Source organism: Pimephales promelas, chromosome 4 (genome assembly GCF_988280905.1).
Source record: "Pimephales promelas chromosome 4, fPimPro1.hap1.1, whole genome shotgun sequence".
Lineage (NCBI taxonomy): Eukaryota > Metazoa > Chordata > Actinopteri > Cypriniformes > Leuciscidae > Pimephales > Pimephales promelas.
The window spans coordinates 32,159,632-32,186,118 of record NC_142772.1 but is presented as its reverse complement, the minus strand read 5'-3'; the positions used below and the strand labels follow the sequence as shown (position 1 = coordinate 32,186,118).

Sequence of the window (26,487 nt, the reverse complement as noted above, 5' to 3'; positions counted from 1 at the left end):
AATCCACTAATACATATTTTACCATCCCCATTTTCTATTTATTTAGTTATTTTTGTATGATTTGCCTTCATTGAATTTTAGTTTACTGCTCATGTCAGCATCATGAACTTATTTTAATATATAGGCTAGTTTATATATGCAATTAAACTAAAACATTTTTTAAACCTATTTTTGTATGCATGATTATGCTGACATGGCATTTTTTTTTTTACAAGAATTAGTGTTTTGGGCCACACAAAGAAGGAATGGGATGAGGAATAGATGTGATGTTGAGGTAGATGGCTCACTTTTCACTCTTCTTGGGCCTCTAGAGGTCAGGTTAATAGAGTAGCACTCTTAACTCTTTATTGAGCCTCTGAGAAGCTCCTTTCAGCTTCAATATGAGTCAACTTGTGGCGGCAATGGCTTTGGATTGAGACCCCCTCTAAAAACAACACTTCAAACCAAGAACAAAAAAATTAGAGTGCACACAGGGGCAATTACAAAGAAATAAAGCAAGTGTCCAAGACACTTGGACTTTTCAAGTATTCTTTCTAACACATAATAATATCGAGCCATTGTTTTTCTGAGAGAAAAGTAAAATAGGCCTATCTCAAAGCAATGAACTGAAAGGTGCATCTCCTGCTCCACCCCCAAAGAAAAAAATGAAACATCCCAGTGCAGTCCGATTCTGACTTCCATGAGGTCATGGCATCCATTGAAGTTTCTAAGAGCTGCCACGCCACATTACCTTTCCCATCTGTCTCGGCACCGTGAAAATTAAGTTATGCCCCATGTCAGCATAGTTTTGTTTCTCTTCTCTCACTCTTTTCACTGCTCTCCGTCCCCTTGATGGAAGAAAAACTGGACATAGAAATGCAATCAAGTCATATGCGCTCATGCAGTCCAGCTCACTATTGCAGACTAGTATGCTGATGATGTGGAGGGGGTCCTCAGTTTGTTCATAGGGTCATTCAGAAAAGGTTCTTTACTGCCTGCCCTTCCCCCAAATTCCTTCTTTTAAGAATCCCTTTAAAAAAAACAACCCCCTCTTCCCATCCACTGACAACTGAACCTCACCCCTCTCCCGTATTCCCCGCTCCATTTTTTTTTTTTTTTTTTTTTTTCCACGCTTGGTTTATGCCCCAGTCAACAGATAAAATGTGCCAGGGGCAACATTTCCACACAGAGAAACTTCTCCTTATCTAATTGCTTATGTAAAATCATGATGTAGATTAACTGTTTTCAGTTGAAAGGAAAGTTGTGAATTTTCATTGCATGCTGAATCTGAGATCAAAGCAAACTCCAGCTATTCACACAAGATACACAAGAACTTAAGAATGTTGGAAACTAAATTGGTAACATTTGAAGAGTTCAGATGCAAAATCCTCTAAGTGCCATTTGAAATTTTCTTCTAAAATGATAATTTTTATCGAGCTTGTATATTTAAGTTCAGTAATTTCACTTAAATGGCAATGAAGATTACCTATTAATTGTCATTTAAGTGAAATTACTGAACTTAAATATACAAGCTTGACAAAAATGGTAATTTTAGAAGAAAATTTCAAATGGCATTTAGAGGCTTTTGCATCTGAACTCTTCATTTTCTTTCACTGGATTATGCAGTGTTGTCACTTTTAAAAGGGGACTGTTCTCAAGAAAAACTGAATGTGACAGGTTCAACACAGCATGTCTGATCTGAGAAACAGCTCTCCTTTTACTAAGTCCCAGTGGGGCCCTTCACCTGACGAGGATGAATAGTCAGTTTACCTCAACTTGTTACTTCTGAGAGAAAACAGCCAAGCAGAAAAGTTTAGTTAGTCATTATGCAGTCTTTAGAATTACTTTCAACATGAAACCTGCAGAAAAGAATTGCTTTAGAGAGAGAGAGAACACAACAGGACAACACCAAAAGTTACATGAAATTACATTTTTAGCCTTTCTAAAATATTATTTAATATTTAATGCGGAAGCCAGGAACCGCAACATAAAAAAAAACGAGCATTTCGAGATTAAAGTCGAAATATTTCGAGATTAAAGTCTTTTAAATTCTTAAATTAAAAGCTTTTTTTGTTTGTTTGGGTTTTTTTTTTGTTTTTACGTTGCGGTTCAGGGCTTCCGTAATATCACACAGATATTAGAAACTAGGCTACAATCCATACTATCAATCAATACATATTTCTGACAAGGTTTTACATCACAAAAATAGTAAATAGTAAAAAAATACTGTTTATTTATGCAAAATATTGACTCTCCCCCAAATAATATATTTACAATTTAACTTTTTCTAGTACAATGGGTTACTAACGTTTTTATTTGCAAATAAGGTGTAAAAAGGTGGGTCCAAATTTGCATACTTGTGCACTATTCTATGCCATTAGTATAAATAGTGTGAGTATAGTGCATTCACACTGAAAATTCCCAATAGAAAAAGTGTACTTTAAATACCCAGATGAATGATGCACTCAGTTAGCTAGTGTGGAATGTTGGACACTTCCTATAGGCAACTCAATTGTTGCAGCTTTAATTACATTGCGTAGCAGGAGGAGCAATAAAACACTGATGTTGAATCAATGACAAAATAACCGTATAACATTCATACACTACAAGGTTGAGTACATGCATAAGTGCATATCATTGGGGACACAGTTTTGTTTTTGTTTTTTTTTAAAGTAACCTCCTCCACTCCTCAATTTAAGACAGATTAACATAATTTACATTGTACTATCTCCTCCTTCTGCTCTCTCAAGAATGTTCAATCTGCTCTTTCTAGAGGTGTCAGCCAGAAGACAGAATGAAGTGCCTGGTCATTGTATGCTGCCTCTATTGTGTGTTTAGTATTAGCATGACAGAGGTGCCACTCGACTTCTCCTTCATTCATTAATTCTGAGGAGCCTGTCCCGCATCTGCCTCGAAATGAGGGGTCACAGCTACCATCTTGGATCTCTAGAATTCTTATAAACATAGGCATTAAAATTCAGCATTTTCCCAATGATTCATTTCAGTGAGAGTCTGGTATTCTAGGTGTTGATTATATTATTATGGGATAATAACTTTCTGCCCTTTTGGAACGCTAACAATATCAAGCTGTATTGTTATATTAAACTTCACAGAACAAAAAAGGCATTTGGAATCCAAGGAGGGATTTGTACAATAAGTGCTACTCACACTGAGAAGCAAACTCTTTTAAACAATGACAAGCCCACTTAAACACACACACACACACACACACACACACACACACACAGTAGCAAACTGAGTGTGTTTGTGATGGCTACTTCATTCACCGCTTTTTCAGCCTGAGTGAAGACTTTAAATAAACACTCAAGCTTTGAACAAATAAGCCAGTTGAGTCCTTACTTGGTTCATGTTCAACTCTGATCCCATTCAAAGGCAATCTCATTTGTTTCCTCAGATGTTGAGTCTCTGGGAACTTAGACTAACTCCCTCTGTAAACATTTATGTTTACAAGTTCAAGTGCAGGAACAGACAGAGCACAACTGTTTTATTAGTAGATTACTTTGGTAATGGGTATCAGGTGGAAATTCAAACTTTTTTGACGACAGCCCAAGAGAAATATTGACTTAATTGAAAAAAAAAAACAAACAAGCATTTTATGACAAGCTTTGCACTATTCTTCTTATCTACTCACAATCTACTCAAATCTCAAAAAATAAAATCTAGACGTGTGATGTTTAATGCTCATTTTGATATTCTGAATGGTAAGTTAAAATTTCATCTGCTCTCAGTAGAAATTTAACACAATTTACTTGTCCATATCTTTCATGATGGGCATGAAGACTAGTAGAGAGCTGTTGCACAACTGATAAATAAAACAATCATTAAAATCTAGTTGCAGACGGGAAATGTTATTAAACTATATTTAAGTTAAATACATGTGCAATTATTTTACAGGTATTTAAGCTGTTTTAACAAAAATATCCAGCACTTGTTTTGGTTTGTATGTATATGAAATAACCAGACACAAAAAAAGGTCAAATGCTTTTATAATAATTTGGTGTTTTAAACTTATCATAAACTGATGCTCCGGAAAAAAATAAACACCCCTTTGGAACAAATTAAGGAAAAGAAAAAATGTACAAGTGTTATGTATAATTATCTCAATACTGTCGTAAATAATTGTAATCTGCTAAGTAAAATATATAAAGGATGGGACAGAGATATAAAGGATTTCAATGCCAAAACAAAATGGAAGGAGTGCTTAAATCTAACATAAAGCCAACAGCAACGAAAATCTAGATTGATTCAATATATGACCTGTAAGAGCCAATTAGCGCTCTTACCATAAATAGGAATCAGTCTTTGGTTGCTTAGATGTGACCCGGAAGCACAGAACATTTTTGACCACACAGACACACAGCAGTACAAAGTCAAATGTGCGCAATGAAGTTTGTCTGGATATGGCTATGATGGAAATAAACCGAACTCATGGTTTTAACTGCAAAGATGACTTGGACTTTCATTCAACTTTAAAGGTAAAAGTGCATCAACTACTCAATTCCAGGGAAAGCATCTCAGGGGCTTAAAGTGTGAGCTTGGCCTCTACATGACCAGAATTTATTATAGTAGGGACAAAATTCGTAAGTTTGATGCATGCATGGGTGGGGGGACCCATCCTCCCTAAAGTGCGGTATAGTGACTATCTCACTTATTCATTTTGGTACTGATGTGAAAAAATAAAGAAAACCTGGTTTGTCATTAAGAGATGGCTCTCTAATATTAAGCAGGAATTTGTATCCACACAAAAGTAACAAAAATGAAATATCATATAGGATGGCAATTCATATTTTCTTCATTTGACTATAAGAAACTGACAGTAATGAAATATGAACTAATCATAAAGAAAACTGTCAGTGGACAAAAATAAACAAAAAAACAGCAACTCTGCGTGGAAACCAATATTTCACGCTCTGTGATTAGCCCAAAGCTATAGCTCTGCTTAACTTGTTTTCCCCAACAGTACACTCAAGGAGCGTCACCAGTGTAATTTGTGTGTGTGTGTGTAAATGAGACATCATATTATTATTACTTTGTTGTTGTTTTTTTTGGTTAGCGAGACTTGTGCCATGTGTGCCAGTTTGTCCTGTTTGCCTTGTGTCTCTTGTCTTGTTTGTAAAAAAAGAAAGGAGTAAGTATTAAGTGAAGTGGAATGAGCATTGTTGTTGTTGTTTTGTTGTTATTTTTTTCTTCCCCTATTGCATAGAGGATGTAGTTTAGTATTGGTTAATACTTGGATAGACTCCAGGTGTCCAGGTTGTTTGTTGCCTTGCCTCTCTGTTTTTCTTTGTACTTGCAAAATAAAAAACAATTCTATTAAAAAAAGGTTTTATAATAACTTTGAAGCAATCTTTATGAACATTATAAACAGCTATTACATGGTATTATTTATCAACATTATTCACACAATTATATGATACAAAACATATACATTTACAATAATCAAGCTGTTCGTAATTTACACTAACCAATCTTTTATACAAAAATAAACTTTCAGTATTCATTATTTTTTGTATTTATTTGAATATAAGTTTCCACAATAGTTCATAATAATTTAAAAGCCTATATGGGAGCACATATTTCCAATATATTTTCTTGACATCAAAAACAACTTTTCATGGTGTGGTTTTCTCAACACAGTCTCATGAAGATGCGTATCTATACCACGAGTGTCATTTCTCGTGGCATTTATACGCCAAAAGTGTTTTTTCCGTGTATATGGTACGCACTAAAAAACCCTGGGTTAGGTTTAGGGGGGAGGGGGGTGGGGAGTTCGTGCGAGGACCATCTCGTATTATACGCAAAAAAGTGCGTATCATATGTACGCGAAAATCGCGTGCCAAATACACGCAAAAACTGTTTTTGGCGTATAAATGCCACGAGAAAAGACATTCGTGCCATAGACACGAACTTTCATGGGTTTTCTTCATCAACTCAACTCAGCTTTATTATAGCACAACAACTTGACCAATGTGCTGTACGCTATATTCTTCCACCATTTTCTGCCTTTTAAAAACAAGACGAGGTTGTCTTTTCCCATTATTTCCACCCAGGCCAAATATGCAGCTAGCAGAACTCTAAAAACATGACTTATCTTAATACAAAAAGTGTTAAAATGGTGGACACCACAATCGAATACTGTTGTGCTCTTAATTCCCAAGCATCACTGTGTTCGTCCTCGTAATCCATCTCGTAGTCGTCTTCCGGGTCGTACTCGGTGTCTGAGAAGCCACTACCGCCATATCTGTCGGTAAAGCAAAAGTTTTTCATGCTGATTTTGACATACTCGCATATGGCCCTTTCTGTGCCGTCGCAAACGCAAGTGTCCAGGAGCTGGGCTTTGGGAATGGAGCGCATGTTCGTGATGACCAGCCGGCAATCGTCCGAGCAGAGCTCTCCTCCGAACAGTTTCCTGCAGTAATACAGATAGTCCCTCATGGCGGTGCTGCACTCGGGATCCATCTCGCACTGCTTACGGGCTTCGGTGCAGCCCATGTGGCTGGTTCTGGGCATACAGGGCTCGATGGCTCGCTTGGTCATCTTGCACAAAGTGTCCGAGGAGCATTCGCAGTCCTCCAGTGCCGGACCGTTCACAGTTAGGTTCAGCTGAATGATGGAAGAAATGCAGTGGCTAGGACATTTCTTCCTGTTCCCGTTTATCACCGAACCGCACGCGTGTAGATACTGAGTATACGCGTAGTGGCACTCCGGTTCTCCTTGGCACTTCATGATGGCCTGCCAGCATATCAAACGCTGGTTGTGTGCTGGTGAGGCGGCGGATAAACGACTAAAACATATAAAAGCACAGCCGATGGACAAAATCAATATCTGCAGCCGTAGAGTGACTGCTGGGTTTCCAGACTGTGCCATTCCTTGATGTGCCCTCATGCAACAGCGTAAAAGTTAACTTATTGGGTCAAGGGTTTTCATTTGTTGTCCCATAATCCATAATGTTTCTCTGTTCTTACCAGAAATTGAGATGAACAACTCGCCTTGTTCCATGCCCGCGTTTTGTTGACAACTTTAGTTAAGTGTACTCATATGTGTTCCTTCACTATCCACAGAAACATGCATCGAAATGTATCCATGGGCAAAACTAAAAAATGGTTGGAACGAATCACATTTGCTCACTGCCGCGAGAGCAAAACGCGCAGCAACATCTTGATGCGCGTCGACTCGTTTCCTCGCTGCTCTTGGTTGAAGTAATCCAGCGATAAATCAACGCTTGATAAATCACATCGCGAAACATCCCAAAAGCGATCTCACACTGCACCGTGTTCAAATTACAAATCTGGAAAAAGTCCAATTCACTCTGAGAAGAAGTCTTGGAAGTATCTGTTCAGTTACCCAGACCCAGACGTAGCCACTAGCCAATGCATGCAGCAGCACACTATTGGTCCGATCAGTTGTTGTGATTTCTGACGTCATTTGAGGGTGGAGGTCTGAAGGTCGAGAATGTGGAGAGGGTGCGGGTCGTAATTTATACTTGAAAAGGCATCAGTCCCTGTCCTTGACACAGTGCAAGAATATTTTGGCTGTCAATGTGCATTGCACATCTCATCCGATGTCTCTGCCCAAACCTCAGCACCCACAGCACTTATATTCACAGTTCTAATAGTGTGCAATTATTATATTAACACCATTTATCATTTAACACAATTTAATCAAATACAACCAATGTGTTATTTTGTTTTATTTAAAATAGAATAACCTTATAATTTTTTTTTTCTCCTGGAAATATTTTGATCCTTTGCTTCCATTTCTCACAAAGAAGGAAATTGAAATTTTCCAGGTAAAATGATTAGGTCAAGTTTGTTTTGAATGTCCATTATTTAAGAAAGCATCAGGTTTTTGTGTTCTTCTATTTTACATGTTTTAATTACATTGGTTTATGACTCTTCAAGTCTCATGTTTACACACAATCCATGATAAATATAACAAGGCAGCATTTTGCTGACAGTTGTTTATTTCGCTATTGGAGAATTACCATTACAAACACTTGTAGACAGTTCAAGGTGTTTAATGTGACAACTTCCCCTGAACAGTCCATTTGGTCTGCAATAAGGGTCAGGATTGCATGAACAACCCTTTGATCCTTTCTGGTTGGTTTGGAGCAAAATAGCAGCTGTTACAACTTACAGTACAACTTTTTTTCTTCTGTTCTCACACCCAAAGCTGTTCTCAGCTTCCTCAACAGCATTATACAAAATGCCTGGTCTGAAAATGTTCAACGTCCAAATAGTAGCAGGTTTGCATTTTGTAAAGTTTAATGAGATGAACTGTATGTTATATACTAAATTGACAGCTCATGTACACATTCATGTATAATAATAATAATAATAAAAACTACTGTGCTTTCCATCTCTAAGCGACTGATTATAACCATCACTTGGCCTAGATCTGCAAAAAGAGAAGGAGCAGCTTTTGGAGAACAGAGCGGACTGTGTTATCCAAGCTACATTGACCCTATCACACTTCTGCACTCAAACCACAAAGCTTGGGCAGCTGGCCAAAAATGTCCCCTAACCCTATACCCCACCTTTCAGCATTTTCTCCTTTACCCAATTAGAGAGATTAGATGGCCTATTTGGGAGGAAAGGAGCAAAAATCCATTTCTCATAAGCATGTTTTTGTCGAAGTGACACATGTCTATACCGTGAGATTCCCAATGCTGTTTTGAACGGGTAATGAGAAAAGTGCTGTAGTTTTGCTTTGTATTTATTCAGATGGATATATTTGAAATAATAATCAATCACATCACATTAAAATCCCAAAACTATAACACAACAAGCAATTTAACTGCTCACCCAACACAGTGAGAAAACAGAATATGAGCCCAGTACATTTTCATACGCACACTGAGAACTCTGAGCAACTCCAGAGTTAAGGCTTCACTCCTCACAAAGGATGAAATTGTTCAATCTGGTGAGACTATTACTGCAAGATGTTGGCATTTCCTTTTCTTATAGAGAGAACTGCTGTGAAATGTATTCAGAATCTCTCTGAGGAGTCGGTTGTTCTCTCTTGCCAAGCCGTCAGACCTGTTTATCATTATTTGCTGTAAAGTAGCCCAGGCTTTGCGATCAAGGGACAAACTAAAAAAGAACTTTCAGTGGAAAAACCTGGATCAGAGATTAGTCTGATTATTTGTATAATTTGAGTTCTAGAAAAGTTTTAGCTGTTTTAATGCACGCATGCTGCTGGAATCCAGTGTGAATCATGTCCGTGTTGGACGCAGACCAGAAATGAAGCGAGCCAAATTTTCTCTCAGATGAATTCTGAGGCATGAACGGACAGATCTGTCCTTCTTAACTCTAACCAGCTCCGTACTTTTAAAGATATAAACTACAATGTAAAAAACAAAAATAAAAACGTTTTTCACAGTTTTGAATAAAACAAAGATTATGTGCAGGAAACCTAGCTTATTTTTTTCTACTTTATTTATTTATTTAGTGGATTATTTAATAGTATTTTCTAAATTAGTATTCATGCATTTATTCATCCATTCTCATAATTTATGAATACTGTATCTTATATTTGTTTTAGGCTTGCCTGCTCAATGTTTTCTGTCTGTAATGGTTGATTTCAATAATAAATAAAAAACTCAGCATTTCCTTTTCCTTTTTTTTTGTATGGATTCCCACAATGACAATAAGTCATAACTCTAGAATATGAATGCTAAGGGGTTTTTTTTTTTTTTTTGGTAAGAATATAAATGGCTTTCTCAGCACTCCAGAAGTCTCAGTCTTCACGTCTCCACCACTGTCACAACTGATTACACACACTCAAACCTCATTGCCAAAAACATATTCATCAGGACCTCCCTCGTCAAGAAGCTCTCAGAGGCACAGCAATTGCACTCTGTGATTTTACTTTTTTTTTTTTTTCAATTGCGAACACAATTTTGCAAACTAGTCTGGTTTTATCAAAATACTTAACACAATTCACAAAACCCCACACCCAACCTGCAAAATACCACATATATCCTGCAAAATGAAGCACTGCAACAAAACTACACATAGCATTATCAAAATCAAACTTTTGCGTGAAATGGCAAATGTTTTGGGGCTGCACAATGAAAGCTCACGTTGTCCCTGGCCTATACTACAACCTACCGGTTTCTTTGATGGTCTTTGAAAACAATTGAACATTTTATACTATGAGCTGCATTGATTATAAAGTGCATTAAACATGTGATCCAATGCCAAAGTAAAGCAGTTAACATCAGCAGTGAGTGTAATGGCACCAGCTCTGTCCCTTCATTAGGCCCATGTTTTTGTTGATTTGTTGAGGGAGGGGATATGAGATGTAAATAAGGCCTCTGTTGTCTATTGTATCCTGTATCTGTCCCTCTCCATTCCCTCCCCCTTCTAATTATCCTCTCGGCTGGAAAGTTCCCACAAGGCCTGACTGTTTTTTTTTTAGTTTTTTTTTACCTTAAGCCAATCAAGTGGCATGAAGGCAGGGCTGTGTGAATGATCCATTGTCTGTCCATAGAGCGCTGGAGGGGAGGAGAGTGGAATTGTTTGGACTTTGAGTTCACCAATCACCACTATCACAGATGACACAGTGAGTTTCTGAATAGGGAAAAGAGTACAGACAAAAATCAGAGATTTTTTATGTAACCTTTATTGCATCTGTGTTAGTTCTTGGTCCGATCATTACAAAATTGCAAGGGAACGGGTTTGAAAGACTGCCAAATCAAAAGAAAAATTCAATTTTCAAAAAACCAAATTGGAAATCAATGACTTGGACAATGATTTATTATAATTTATCAATAACATCAGAGAACTGAATAATGTTCAGACTGACCCTAACCCTATATATATATATATATATATACACTCACCGGCCACTTTATTAGGTACCCCATGCTAGTAACGGGTTGGACCCCCTTTTGCCTTCAGAACTGCCTCAATTCTTCGAGGCATAGATTCAACAAGGTGCTGGAAGCATTCCTCAGGGAGTTTGGTCCATATTGACATGATGGCATCACACAGTTGCCGCAGATTTGTCGGCTGCACATCCATGATGCGAATCTCCCGTTCCACCACATCCCAAAGATGCTCTATTGGATTGAGATCTGGTGACTGTGGAGGCCATGTTCAAGAAACCAGTCTGAGATGATTCCAGCTTTATGACATGGCGCATTATCCTGCTGAAAGTAGCCATCAGAAGTTGGGTACATTGTGGTCATAAAGGGATGGACATGGTCAGCAACAATACTCAGGTAGGCTGTGGCGTTGCAACGATGCTCAATTGGTACCAAGGGGCCCAAAGAGTGCCAAGAAAATATTCCCCACACCATGACACCACCACCACCAGCCTGAACCGTTGATACAAGGCAGGATGGATCCATGCTTTCATGTTGTAGACGCCAAATTCTGACCCTACCATCCGAATGTCGCAGCAGAAATCGAGACTCATCAGACCAGGCAACGTTTTTCCAATCTTCTATTGTCCAATTTCGATGAGCTTGTGCAAATTGTAGCCTCAGTTTCCTGTTCTTAGCTGAAAGGAGTGGCACCCGGTGTGGTCTTCTGCTGCTGTAGCCCATCTGCCTCAAAGTTCGACGTACTGTGCGTTCAGAGATGCTCTTCTGCCCACCTTGGTTGTAACGGGTGGTTATTTGAGTCACTGTTGCCCTTCTATCAGCTCGAACCAGTCTGGCCATTCTCCTCTGACCTCTGGCATCAACAAGGCATTTCCGCCCACAGAACTGCCGCTCACTGGATGTTTTTTCTTTTTCGGACCATTCTCTGTAAACCCTAGAGATGGTTGTGCGTGAAAATCCCAGTAGATTAGCAGTTTCTGAAATACTCAGACCAGCCCTTCTGGCACCAACAATCATGCCACGTTCAAAGTCACTCAAATCACCTTTCTTCCCCATACTGATGCTCGGTTTGAACTGCAGGAGATTGTCTTGACCATGTCTACATGCCTAAATGCACTGAGTTGCCGCCATGTGATTGGCTGCTTAGAAATTAAGTGTTAACGAGCAGTTGGACAGGTGTACCTAATAAAGTGGCCGGTGAGTGTATATATATATACACTCACCTAAATGAATATTAGGAACACCTGTTCAATATCTCATGAATGCAATTATTATGATTCAAGCTGATAGAAGAGCAACTTTGACTGAAATAATCACTCATTACTAGGGTTGGGTATCGTTTGAATTTGAACGATTCTGATTCCGATTCCGATTCCTTGTTTCGATTCCGGTTCCTAACGATTCTCGATTTCGATTCTTTTAAGAGGCAGGGTCAAAAAAGTTTAGCTAACCTTGCTAACCAACGGTCTTTCTGAAGGAAATACTCCTACTGTCACAAATACTTGTCACAAATTTTGCATTTTGCCGAGATTTCGTTAATTTTTAGAAAAGTGAAGCCACACTTTGGACCGCCGACGTAAGGTACTCATGTTCGACTCGCGTGGTTATGCCAACACTTCCGGTAGACGCTTCTTCATTGGTGTTGTTCAGCGGTTTCTTCTTCCGCTCGGCGGACTGTGAATATCGAAACTAGGAATTGAAATTTTAACTTTTGAACGATTCCGGGAAAAACGAAAAGTTAGTCCCGGTTCCAAACGATACTCGATTCTCGATACCCAACCCTACTCATTACAACCGAGGGATTACAAAAGTTTCATAATTCATGCAAAACTAATCAATAACCAATGCAGGACAAATTACTAGGACTACATTAACATTATGTGGAATAGCATAGCAGACTTATGATTTGGGAATGCTGTTGTCGGGACCTTACCTGTCCTGTGGCCAATTTTACATCATTCCTCTGGACTGGCATTGAATCAATAGAGTCATAGTGAGTACTGGAGCATATTGAGTCATCAGCCACCCAAATACCATATACAGTTATTTTATTATTTAACCTTCCTCCCCCCCAAAAAAAGGTTTTATGTTTGACCTCTAGCTTATTCATGTGTGTGTGTGTGTGTGAGAGAGAGAGAGAGAGAGAGAGAGTGCATATCTTGTCTAGTGAGTGATTAGAAGATGCTACACGCTATTGGCTTTTCATATACTGTAAGAATCATGGTAACAAAGTAGTCATGTCTCAAGTGTTACTACATATTTCTATGGGAATTACTCATTATTTGGATCTGTATTCTAAAGTGAAGATCATGGGAACTAACTAGTAATGACTAAAGTGTTACTTACAACATACTTCTAAAGAAATTTTCTAAAAGTATACTATATAAAAGTTCACCAAACATCTCAAATGCTTCAAATAACTTTTGTGTTTGGTTGCACAAATAGTGACTAAATCATGTAGTAACACTTGAATCATTACTAGTTAGTTCCCATGATCTTTATTTTAGAATACGGATCCAAATAATTAGTAATTCCCATAGAAGTCGGTACCACTGTCATCTGTGCGCTATTACTTACTAATTTTTTTAATTTAAATTTAAATTTTTAATTTTTTACTTACTAAACTTTTTTTTGTTAATAGTAGTTATTAGATTGTTAATTCTAGTGGCTTCGTGATTGTTAATTCCAGAGTAGCTCTGGCTTCATTGTTCTTCAGCAAGATGTATATGCTAAAGCGCCAAAAGTTATATACTCGTGTTTTTTTTATGAACTTTTAGGAACTGTTTTTATTGCTATACTCTAAGATACTTATATGCATTCGTATCATTACTGGATTGGGAAATTCAAATTTGCATTACCTGCATGAGCACTGCAGTATAACTTCTCAGAGCACATAAACTGACAACTATTGCAGATCCATTGAACATATTATGTATTTTAATCATTACAATGAATGCTCCAGACGAACACAGTATAAGCCTACTGAGATGAGTGCAGTAAAAGTGGGAATGTCCTGTCTGATGAGGGGAAGAGAAAAGAAAGTATGGCTGAGGGCCTAACCACAATATCTAAATATTGACTGTACAACTTGTAATCATGTTTGGTCTGCGGACAGGGTGAAAATAAACACCAGTGTGTGTGGTGTTCTCTCATCCCATAATAGAAACAGTGCAGACATGCCTTTTCAATATGTTTAGAGCATTCATAATTGAACATTCTTTAATCATTAAAAGGGTTAGAAGAAACGCATCTCATCAAGACTTAATATGCTGTGCTTGCCAATGAATGACCTTTGCGATTTTAAGCATATGGAGTTCATCAGAGTGGTCCTGCTTGTGTTTGAAAAGCATATTGATATAAATCTTTTTATGTGGGTGGTCTTGGGAATGGGAAGACCTTCTGCACTGAAACAGCAACACAAAACATTTCACTGTCTTAGTGTAAAGACAGTCAAATGTTTTATGTTGTTTTATGTTCTGAGCATTTTAAATTCATCTTTGTTGTTTCATTTTCATAATTCAACGTTTGGGGTGGGTAACAGCTTTCCCTGATCCTTCCTGTACTGGAATGTTATTGATCAAATACTTATTAAAAACAAAACAAAACAAAACATCAATTTGGCTGAATATCAGCATTCAAGCAACATTTCCCGCAAATACTGTTTTAATAGCAGTATTAAAGGAACATTTCTGAAATAATAAGAATTCATAATAATTTACTTAAACTGTAATATGGATGCACAACTAAATTCACAACTTCAAGAATTTTGTACTGTGCCATTAATTGTTAGTATTTAAAATGATGATAACACATAAGGTCTCATTGCAGCAGTAATGTATAAAATAATATGAACTCACTGATCAATACATTTGTTACAATATTAGTATTTAGTTAGTTAGTTCCATATTTTTCTCGATTGCTTAAACACTAACCAGGCTTTTGAACTAAAATGTCAATGCCAATATACACTATTCCCTGGTTTTGACACACGAGTCAGATTTCAAAAACACAACTCCCTTCATTTCTCATTGCCTAGACCATGTGGTAATTTAGAAAGCACTGGTATTCGATATTGTTCACTCAAGTCAGCTCAGCTTCAGCTCAGTTAGCACACAATTATCCAAGTGGAAACACTAATTAAGAGTCAAAATTGAACACACATCGATCAGATCCTTCAATAGATAAGGGCCCAGGTCAGTTTATTGAGTTTTGGAACAATGGATCCAGAAAGACATGAAGAAGTCGATGAGGGAGGGAGAGGAGGAGAAGGAGGAAGAGGAGGGAGGGGACGGGGACAAGCAGTCTCGGATGAAATTCAAGCCAATTTAGTTGACTAGAAATGAGAGGCATCCCTCTCATTTCTAGTTTTGACTCCAAGAATGTTATTTTTTTAGGCCAATGATGGTATTTCAACAATACGTGAAATATTCTTGTTCTTGTATTCTTGAGAAGAGGCAATCCTGTCAAGTACCAATACTCTTAACCATTACAATACAATTCCATATTAGAATAAGGTTGTGTGAGTGCTCTCTTATGGTCATATGATGATGTCACACATCTTACAGTAAGTAAATATATGTATTTTTTTATTTTAGAGGAGAGATTTTAAAAAAGAGAGTAAAACACTGTACTGTGTAGTTAGTACATGAATGAATAAAAGTCTGCCATGTATTGTGTGTGATGTCTGAGGGCAAAGTTTGGTTTTTCAGCAAAAGTGTAGAGCTTCGTTTTGACCTGAAAATAGGATGTTTGTGTTTACTGTTTTAAGAATATGAGGCATAGTTTCAAGAAATATGTTTAAGCAATCGAGAAAAACTATAATACAAATAAAGCTCATTGTTTGTTCATAGTTCAACGTGCATTAACTACTGTTAAAAAATAATACATTTTTGGATTTTAATTAACCACGATTGACAAATGCTGAAGAAACATTGTTCATTCTATATTATGTTAACTAATGAAACCTTATATTGTAGTTACCAAAATGGCTTTCAGCTATAGTTCATATCTGACTGAGTCCCTCTCCCAGGAATAATAACAATGTATATTATCAATTTTTGACTTAAAAACTATGAAAAATCAGTTCTCAAGGTACTCTTTGAAGTGGATAATAAAATGGAGTCTAATTTGATGCTTTATAAACAATATTTTCAAGTATTTTTTGTCCTATCCTATGTTTTTCATAAGGACAAAATGAATAACTAATTGGATTTGTGTAAACTGTTGAAAGTTTTGGGTTTACGCCATATTAATCCTTAAACCAAACAGCCTATTAATCCTGCACTGAGATTGATAGGGAGAGACAGGTAATAAGAGAGAGATGCCATGTTATTCTTCTGATTTTAACTCCTTCCAATGACCTTTGGAGGGGCTAAAGGGAGGAGCGCAAGGGGGTGCTTGGGGGAAGAAAAAGAAGGCAAAGAATGGAAGACGGGGAATATAAATTAGCTGAGGGACAATTGAGCAAGAGGGAAAACTGAGATCAGACCGAGTGTACGCAGAGTGTTGAACTGTGGGAATGACACTAACATTTACGTTTAATTATTTTGTTATACACTTCTACTTTAAATCAAGGGGGACAGTCACCCAAAAAGAACAATTCATCATTCACATACTCTCCTATAGGTTTTTTATTTTATTTTATATATATTTAATTCTTATTGCCAGACGATGTCCTCGCTACAACCTGTGTAGTCCAATGATGTAGCCTACTGCATTAAATCCAATACATAGTTGACAGTCTCCCCCCCTAAACCAGTGTAAGGTTAGGGTGTAGGGTAGGTTTAGGGATGTAGCATGTAGGCGATCAACACTGTGATTGACATGAGTAATAAACGTCTTTGGAATCGACAGTTTGCAATGAACAGGTTTGGTAAATATAAAGCACCTCCTATTGGATGATTTACATTATCAACAACACATTATACGTGTTGCAGCATCGCCCTCTAGTGTACAAACAGTTTAAAAGCATTTTCGAGAAAAGCTCCTGTTATTCTGGTTTATAATTTTTAATCTTATAATACGATTGTTACTTGCATTGTGGTTCAGCAACCTGGAGGTTCTGTTGACTAAGAGCTGGATTAAATTGATACAGCACATACAAGAGAACATAACTGGATGTTCCACATAAGGAGTCAAAAGAACGTCAACTTCTATCATTAGCTACTGTCATTTATTTGTAAGACAGCATGTTATTTTGTTATACAAACAACAGACCTGAATTCTGCTAATGATGGATGGATGCCATTACTGTCTGTGAAGATGGCATTTCAGTGAAGTAACACATGACCAGTGCATACAGACATCGCAACTCCCCAATGACATTTTCGGATAATCATATTTTTACCCAGTATCTATCCACTGAAATGTGTGTGAGCAACATGGTGAGTTACACGTTCAACTATAAACCCCCCTTTCCCACCCAAAAACACATATTCCGATTTGTTTTGATGGTTCGGGAAAATAAAACGTTTCATTGTTCTAATGTTCCAGTAGGATATACAGAACTACAGAAGCAGCTATATAAAGTGACAAAGGCTGGTTAGCCCTGGATTATGCAAAAAAATAAGATCAGTCTTTAAAAATAAAGATTAAAAATTAACATTCCATGACATTCACAAGAAACATTTTTGTGCAATCTAGTCTGGCTAAATAGTGGTAAGACGAATTATTACAAAGTCCATTACATTAGGTTAAAAAAATAAGCATAAAACATTTTTCTCTTATTGAGGGAGGATTGTAAGATTGGTTTTCAGAATGTGACACTGTAAATGCAAAGGGTTAAGTGTTAAAATAAATGCATGAATAATTAACTGAATCAAAAAAACAAGGGTCAGTAACAGCAAGATCCAACCTCTGAATGACCTTCATATAAAAGAAATTTCAGGCTGCATTTTATCAAGAGTATTTTTTTCTTTTTTAAACTCAGAAAAATGACCAACACAGATGTTTGGGGTGCAAGCCAGCGCCTACAGACACAGAGGTCTGCAAATTGAAATTCTTCAAAAGGAAATCATAGATTTAAGGCAACATTTCTCTATCTACAGGAGAAATTCCTGATGTTGTAAATAGAGCAAATTCGTTGAAAAGTTAAAACCCAAAAAAATTCATCGTCAATCTTGGTGATTGTGCTAGGAAAAAAAACTAAACAAGCCAGCTCTACTGCTCATGCTTGCTGTGAAGCGATCTGTGCTCAGATGTGCTGTAGCATTTCACTACCTCTCAAGGGTGTGAAAACAAAACGAGCTGAAATCTGAATGTCAGTAGGAACTCTCTCGAAAACCTGGAAAATGGAGAGAAGCTATGGTCTGTACTACAAATCTTCAGATGTCTCCTTTTCTAGAAATCGCAACAAGTAGAAGCTTGCAAGTGAATAAGAGAGAGTAAATTCCTAATCTGAATGGAAACAAATGCAAAGAGGGGTGGAAACACTTTGGTCCATGCATTACTTAACTTGGTTGGCTGTCATTTCTTTTCTCAAATTGAGAGCACCCTTTTTTCTTTTTGTTGTGTTCACAAAAGTTTTGCCTGATTTCAGAGCACAGGGCTAGTATTCACCACCTCTGTGTTTCTAGCCGTTCTCTCTCCAAAGAACCAGATGAATGCTATGGTCGGGCATGCTGGTGGCGAACACCAGGCCCGAATCGTTCTTGCCGTCCAGTCCGTTGAGCCAGGAGGTGACGCCCGGTAAGAAACTAGAGCCACGTTTGGATTTGCGGTAGGCTGGCAGTGGCCAGCGGCCCACGATTACCTCAGTCCTCAAGTCCATTACATAGAGGTGGTGGTTATCAAAAAGCAGAGCGAAGATATCTCCGAAACCAAGCAGAGAGAGGCTAGAGGGTTCCTGCTGTGGTTTGATAACTCTGTAAAAACGAAAAAAATCAGTAAAAAATAAAGACAAGCCGCCTTATATTAAAACTAAAGATGCACAGATTGATCAGCAGGTGACCGGAATTGGCCAATTTTCACGTGATCGGCCATGATCGTCAGTCTGACGTATGCCGATTTAATGGTGGTCAAATGCACTCGGGCGCCACATGATTGACATCCCGCAACATCAGTATCACACATGCACACGGCACGCACATGTAGGACACATTGTGAATTAGGGCCGTTTCACACAGCAAATGTGAGCAGCACGCACTCTTTCTGGCCAGCATAATAATCGAGCGTTTGCAGGAGAAGAGGAAGTGCGGATTTCGGCGCAATCTATTGCTGCACTGCTCATACTAAAATGATGTTCACTATTGAAAAGTGAAAGCACACTTTTGATGGACAAAATAAATATGAATTCACACAAAAGTGCCCAAAATGCACAAAATTTGCATGTCTGCTGTGTTATAACAAGAACTGGAGTATACGTCAGAAAAGAAAATGAATTTTCTTTTTGAAATGAACATTTTTTTAGTTGGATATTGGATGTGAAAAGAAAGAAACGGTTCTTCCATAACACTGCACTTAAGATGTGTGTGAATTTCCCACACCAGGAGTAATTTATATAGTCCGATTTTATAGTGATTACTGTTCAAAAATGTTCTATGCAAAATTTATAATGTTCTACTAAAGAAAAGAGAGGAAATAAACATTTGTGTGTGCTGTAAAGTGGTTCGAAAAATCGACTAAAATCGGTATCGGCAGGTCAAACGCTGAAAAATCGGAATCGGAATCAAAACTGTAATTAGTGCATCTCTAATTAAAACTATTTTTTTGTCTTTTGTCTTAAGAAACTACAAACAACTAAAACAGATGCATCAGTAAATTGGATCCATTCATTTGGTCTTAAAGTGACACTAGCCTAATATATTCCTGCTGCTGTCTGTAATGTTAAAGCTACACTGTGTAACTCTTTTAGTTTATTCTTAGCTAAAAACACTTAGTTTTTCAAAAAATATGTCCACATTAATGTATATTTACTTCGTTCAAGTAATAAAGTATTCCCGTGAGTGTATAATATGCCATTGAAAATACATACGGGTTCTAATGTCGATCGCCATGTTGCCCCTCCATCTTGAAAGTACATTAGCCAAAGAGGGACATAACCGTTAATTCAAGCTTCGCCTTTTGCGTTTACGTTTGAGTTAACACTCATGGATGTGGTCGAACAGGAAGCCATGTTAATCTTGGACTACATTGGCCAAAATCACTTTTGCTGCTTTAACAAAGATTAATTATATTTAATTTATACAGTGAAGACTACAAGGTTTAGATTATTCAATTTCTATGCCAGAATGCTATTTGACCGAACAGACAAACATAGTGTTTGTTTTATTTGTATCTTTATTCTATTGTATTTATCTAATGCTCGTAATCTGTTTATTAGTTTCTATGCAGATGCACTTAATTCATCTGGTGTAATAATTTTTATTACGCAATATATATTCCAAAAAAAGCAAAAAATAGTGATGTCAGTTAAACTAACGTTCAAATCAAATATCAATTCTTAAATTGCATAAACAATAATGAAAAAACAATTTAGTTATTTTATCTATTTAAAACTCCACAAAGTCTCAAGATATTTATATAAAGTTCTTTTAACTTTACATGGCCTGCATTGAATAAAAATATTCAAACTTAAAGGGATAGTTCACACAAAACTGAAAAGTTGACGGTAGCCATCGACTTCCATTGTAGGAAAAAACAGTTTGATTACCAATATTATTTAAAATAATCTTCTTTTGTGTTCAACAGAAGAAAGAAACTTTAGGTTTGAAAGAAATTTCTTGCAAGTTTGAAACAACATGAGGGTGAAGAAAATGAAAAAAAAATAAATAAAAAAATGACTAAATTAAAAAAATTAAGTGAATTATACCTTTAAAAGCATTTGATTCAAATGGTTATTAGCAGCTTGGCTAAATAATTGAGGGGCTGAAATGAATGTACCTGATGACATCAAAACTTGCAAAGTCCCACTGATATATCCCCAGGTCTGAACAACAGACAATGTACCGGCCGTCGAATTGTAATCGTGGCTGCAAGCAGACACTGCGGTCTTCTGACACGGATAGGGTCTTTAAGCACTTACAGTTGATCTCACACCCTATAGGCCACACCTATGAAGAAACAGAGGCCGAAACAGACAAATATTATGCCTATGAAGTCAGAATATCACAATATTGGCTCAACTGCAAGTTCTTTTTGTATGCTTTTTTTGTACAGTTAAGGATCCAATGTTAGGTTTTTTTTAGGATTTGAATGTGATTCATTCCAGAAAAAAAAAGAGAGAAAACAATAAACAAAGTTCAAGAATAAATTTACTGATAGTATTTTTTTTTTTACTAATAATGACAGGGCAAACCCTTTATTTTAAGTGTAATGACAAACACTTTATTTTCGATAGTCCACTTTAGACATTCTACTAACTATAAGTGACTTTTCAACTACATGTCAACAAACTGTCATTATACTATTAGTAGACTGTCAGCTTAATATCTTCCAACACTTAATTTTTGTTGGTCCCCCAACAGACATTCAACTGACTATAAGTAACTTGGCGACTACAAGTAAACTTATTCAACTAACCCAAAGCCTAACACCTAACCATAACTGTCTACAGACAGTCTACAATAATATACTAATACTCCAATGAGAGTTACTTGACATGTAGTTGAAAAGTTACTTACAATTAGTAGAACGTCTAAAGTGAATATCGAAATAAAGTGTAACCTCTAATTGTTCTGGACAAACTTCAGACTGAACAGCAATTTGAAAGACATTAATAGAGACTGAAAAATACTTGCACAAGTGATTTTCATTACCTTTATTTCATACTTGTCAACACTCAGTAGTATGTAGTCACCAGGACTGTGCATCATGGACTCCACTTGGCTTTTTTGAAGGTGCACCTAAACCAGAGCAGATGTACAGAGTACATCTAAATAATAATAGACTACAACACTTCATTCCACAATGAGATCTGGTCAAAATAAGTCTTACCTTAGTGACCCACTCTGTGTGTCCAGTAAGAGTGTTGACACAGGTTCCTGCAGACAGGGACCAGACTTTTACAGTGAAGTCTGCTGAACCGCTGACCAGGGTGTCCAGCTCATCATTGTAGTCTATGCTGAATACTGCAACAACAGTAAAACAGTTTTTTACGCATATGCAATGTCTTGCTGACATTACATTACCTTAAAGGTCAGCAGTGACAAAACCTAAATCACAAGCAAAATTTGTGCTATTAGCCAACAAAGCTTGGCACCAACCTGCCCCAGTATGTCCTCGGAATTGCTGGATTTTGGCACCAGTGCTCCATTCCCAGCATGCAATGGTGTTGTCAAAAGATCCTGTTACCAGTTTTTGCTCATCAAATTTGACAGTGGCACAAGTGTGGGTCTGAATGCCATAGACACACTGACCTGTACGCACATCCCATAGTTTGGCTGACAGGTCATCAGAACCTAAGTGGAAGGACATCTACAATCAGGGAGCTACTAAATGTGATCCTCATTTAAAACATGCAATAACTCCATGTTTCACCACCAGTAAACCACCAGCCATTCCTATTTAAATTCAAAATAAATTATGATTATGTGGATTCAATGTAAAGTGTTAGTTTAGTGCGAAAGAGCAAATATTGCTAGGTAAAAATAAAACTACGGCTTTATTGAGTTCAATCTATGAAAAGACATAAAACAATTCAATGCCCTTCAGACGAACATGTTCTATAATTTTGAATGACCCCAGGATGTAACAAGAATCCATAAGGAGCACTATAACTCATTCTCTTCCACATTTAAAATTAAAAACTGAACTTATGAAAGGGAAAATTAGCACTTAATGTCGTGATGTAACAGAAGTAGTAATCTTTTCTACGATTTTTGAATGGATTATAGAAAAAAAATCGTGCAGTGGCTACTTTCTATCTATCGCTTGTTCATAAGACAAAGAAAGATCTGAATGCAAAGGTATGGGATCTAAGATTGGAGAAGTCTGGTATACATTACACCAGAAAGTGACTTCCCTCTGGTGTAAGGGAAGTCAAATTGAATGTCAAACGCTTTGACAATTTGATTTAAAAAAATTAGATTAAAAAAAAATTATCAATAAGATGCATTTAAAAATTAGATGAATTTCCATGCGGACTGGATCTCCTTTTAACCACAAGACCAGGAAAAACAACCTCTATAAAAGGTTCCGCACCTGTGCAGAGGAGCCCATCCCGGTAGTAGAGAGCATATACCCGAGCACTGTGTCCAATCAGAGAGCTAGTCTCAAACGCATCCTCCTCATTCAGCTGCTTCATGCGCAGTTTGGCCTTCAGATAAACACCCTTCCAGTGCCCCGCATCCTGGATGGACTCATCGATGCGCCAGCCGAGGTCTCGACACACGCTCTGCCACACTTCTGTACAGGTATTGATAACCTTATTCCACTGCTTGCACACCAGACAGCAGGTGAGCAGGGTCTGGGGGTCCAGCCAGCGGAGCAGGTAAAATGCCAGCTCTAACGGCAGCAGGCGGAGGAAATCCCGCTTCAGCAGCGCTTCCAGCCCGTTGGACAGGTGTCGCAGCTGAGCAGCGCCGCTCAGTGAGATGAGGTGGTCCAGCGATTGGTTGCGCTGCTGGTCGCTTAGCGCCAGGAAAGAGGTGGAAACCGACTCCAGCCACCTCTCGAAAGCCGCCTTCTCCATGGGCACATGAGGGCGTCAACCTGTTGACAGATAACAGCAGGTTAACATCAGAAACATACTTTTTGCAGTGCATATAACAAACAATGATGTACATTTAAGCAGTGTCTTTTATACGGAGTAAAAACAAGGCTATTCCAACTATCAAGAGAAAAGAAAAAAAACGTAAAAAAAAACACACATTCAGATTAGATAATGGAGGTCTATCAGAGAAAAACCCTTTCCACTCTGAAGGACACTTTGAATAATATAAATGCCATCAACATTGCTTCACAGAATATAAAACATGATGTGAAAGTAACGTTACTCATTTTTCTGAAGAACAAACCATGACGGTGATGTTTCAAAGTCTGTGTTCCTCCTATGCTTCATATGGACTGTCAAACCATAAACCTAACCCTACCAGTAACCTAAGAGGGAACAGATATAACGGTAAATCAAGACTGAGACAATTACTTGACTGAATCTGACAGGATGTCATGTAATTGAAATGCAGCTCTCTGGATTCCAAACACATTTGTTGACAAAAAGTCGCTAGCTAGCAGGTCAGAGACTTAATTAAACACACACCGGTATATACATTTATGTTTACTAAATAATCTCAATAACACGGCCAGCAGATATTCAAAGACAATACATATTAAAAACACAATCTTAACGGTGAATATACAATAGAGTAGGGCAGAAATAATCACCATTTCCAGTAGAATCAGTCAGTGGAGAGCGCTAGCTAGCCGCGCTAGCTAACAGGTGTCAACACAAATCGATATCGCTCTACAAAAAAGAAACTTTTCGTTTTTGTGGTTGACTCACAGTCTGGCCTTACATTTAATTTAAGCGACGAACAAAGAAAAGGCGAAACTCCAAGCTAACTGACATCAAACAAATCTCTAGAGTCCTGAGCTAGCATTATAACATACAATACAGTATGAATCTAACGAAAACGCTTTGACTTTAAATGTATTCGATATCTGTCCGTTCACATTTCCGGAACGTAATATCATACGTTAATTTAATGCACATTATTGTTGTGGGTTATTTTTCTGTTTTTGGAGTTAGCTGGATAGGCTAAGATAGGAAGCCTCCGTTAGCAACGAGGAATTACAGCGACAGGAAGTTGCAGGATGAGCAATTTGACACGAGCGGGAGGAAGTCAGGAGGAGTGTCCGCCGCCTGTCACTTTTTCAAACCATGACTTGGAATGAGTTTGCATTCCTTAAAAACTGTATGCAAAAATGATGTGAATCATATGCAAAAGCATCATATGATGCTGTAGCTAAAAAATCTTAATCGAGTTAAAGTCACACAGTGTTTATTGTGGCGCATCATTCGGTGGTCAACAGGGGGCACACTATGCCAACAAACAGACAAATTTAGTGTAGCTACGTCTAATTTTCATAGCTAATTTTACGGTTTTAGTAAACCCAAATTACTCGTAATTCGGATAGCTACTCGTTCTATATTAAAAGTTCAGGGTCGGTAAGATATTTGATGTTTTTTTAAATGTGTTCTCTTATATGACAAGGCTACAAAACAGAATATTGTGAAATATTGTTTACTGTTTTCTATCGTAATACATTGAAATATAACTTAATTTTGTGATGGCAAGGCTGGATTTTCAGCATCCTCTCATACTTGTCTTCTGTGTCAAATGATCCTTCAGAAATCATTCTACTACGCCAATTTGCTGCTCAAAAATATGAGTATCAAATGGTGCAGCTTAATGTTTTTTTATGAAAACAGTGATATGAGGAACCCTGTTCTCCCACTTAGAAATCATGGAGGGGTCTGAATAGGTGCATGTCCACTGTGAGAGACAATCTAAAAAATAAATAAATCCAGAAACCACAATATACTATTTATTTGTATGATACAGCTGCAGATAAGTATTTGAACACCTGTCTATCAGCTAGAATTCTAACCCTTAAAGACCAAGAATCCAACCAGTAACATACCCAAGACCAAAGAGCTGTCCAAAGACACTAGAGACAAAATTGCACACCTCCACAAGGCTGGAAAATTGCCAAGCAGCTTGGTGAAAAAAGGTCCACTGATTGAGCAATCATTAGAAAATGGAAGCATGAAACATGACTGTCAATCTCCCTCGGACTGGGGCTCCGTGCAAGATCTCACCTCTTGGGGTCTCAATGATCCTAAGAAAGGTGAGAAATCAGCCCAGAACTACAATGGAGGAGCTGGTCAACGACCTGAAAAGAGCTGGGACCACTGTTTCCAAGGTTACTGTTGGTAATACACTAAGATATCATGGTTTGAAATCATGCATGGCACGGAAGGTTCCCCTGCTTAAACTAGCACATGTCAAGGCCAATGGCCATTTGGATTATCCAGAGGAGTCATGGGAGAAAGTCACGTTGTCAGATGAGACCAAAATAGAACTTTTTGGTCATAATTCCACTAACCGTGTTTGGAGGAAGAAGAATGATGAGTACCATCCCAAGAACATCATCCCTACTGTGTAGCATTTTTCTGCACATGGGACAGGGCGACTGCACTGTATTAAGGAGAGGATGACCGAGGCCATGTTGCAAACACAGGCTACTGTACCAAATATTAACAACGATTTTCTCTGGTGCTCAAATACGTATTTGCAATTGTATTATACAAATAAATAGCTCAAAAATCATACATTGTGATTTTTTTTTTTAGATTATGTCCCTCACAGTGGACATGCACCTATGATGACAATTTCAGACCCCTCCATGATTTCTAAGTGGGAGAACTTGCAAAATAACAGGGTGTTCAAATACTTATTAGTTTTGTCTTAACCAGGAGCGCAGGAAGTGGGGTGCAGCACCCGTTTTCACAGGATTGTAAATGCAACGTAAATTTGTATTGAGCTTCTCTCGTTCTGCGTAAAAACTTACGCTAGGGGAAAACCTTTTTTTCCACGAAATATTGAAGCCAAAAATTATGTTTAATTTTTAGTTTTACACTGTGTTCCCCTACCGTAAGATATTATGCAGTACTCGTTCCCTCTTCTAGAGAGAACCGAGGTTACAGTAACCGAGTA

The 26,487-nt window shown here is 37.7% G+C and overlaps 2 protein-coding genes across 2 annotated transcripts; both read right to left on the bottom strand.

Moving 5' to 3' along the window:
• Window positions 1–5,332: 5,332 nt before the first annotated feature.
• gas1b (growth arrest specific 1b) lies at window positions 5,333–7,626 on the bottom strand. Its single transcript, XM_039658886.2, has one exon. It carries the CDS (start codon window positions 6,883–6,885, stop codon window positions 6,088–6,090), a length of 798 nt encoding a protein of 265 aa, XP_039514820.2. The 5' UTR covers window positions 6,886–7,626; the 3' UTR covers window positions 5,333–6,087.
• A 10,117-nt stretch (window positions 7,627–17,743) lies between these two features.
• On the bottom strand, window positions 17,744–24,560 carry fbxw2 (F-box and WD repeat domain containing 2). Its single transcript, XM_039658881.2, has 7 exons — window positions 24,152–24,560; window positions 22,970–23,479; window positions 22,033–22,227; window positions 21,764–21,897; window positions 21,586–21,672; window positions 20,711–20,880; window positions 17,744–18,693 (listed from the first exon to the last, which is right to left on the bottom strand). The coding sequence occupies exons 2-7, from the start codon at window positions 23,457–23,459 to the stop codon at window positions 18,402–18,404; spliced, it is 1,368 nt and encodes a 455-aa protein (XP_039514815.1). The 5' UTR covers window positions 23,460–23,479; window positions 24,152–24,560; the 3' UTR covers window positions 17,744–18,401.
• Window positions 24,561–26,487: the final 1,927 nt, after the last annotated feature.

Bases quoted from the DNA above. Each gene is read 5' to 3' on its own strand.
- gas1b (XM_039658886.2), bottom strand. From the start codon at position 6,885: ATGAGGGCACATCAAGGAATGGCACAGTCTGGAAACCCAGCAGTCACT.
- fbxw2 (XM_039658881.2), bottom strand. From the start codon at position 23,459: ATGGAGAAGGCGGCTTTCGAGAGGTGGCTGGAGTCGGTTTCCACCTCT. The intron at 22,228-22,969 runs GTGCGGAACCTT...CCTTCCACTTAG, and splicing joins GGATGGGCTCCTCTGCACAG to GTTCTGATGACCTGTCAGCC. The intron at 20,881-21,585 runs GTAATGAAAATC...GTTTCTTCATAG, and splicing joins TTGACAAGTATGAAATAAAG to GTGTGGCCTATAGGGTGTGA.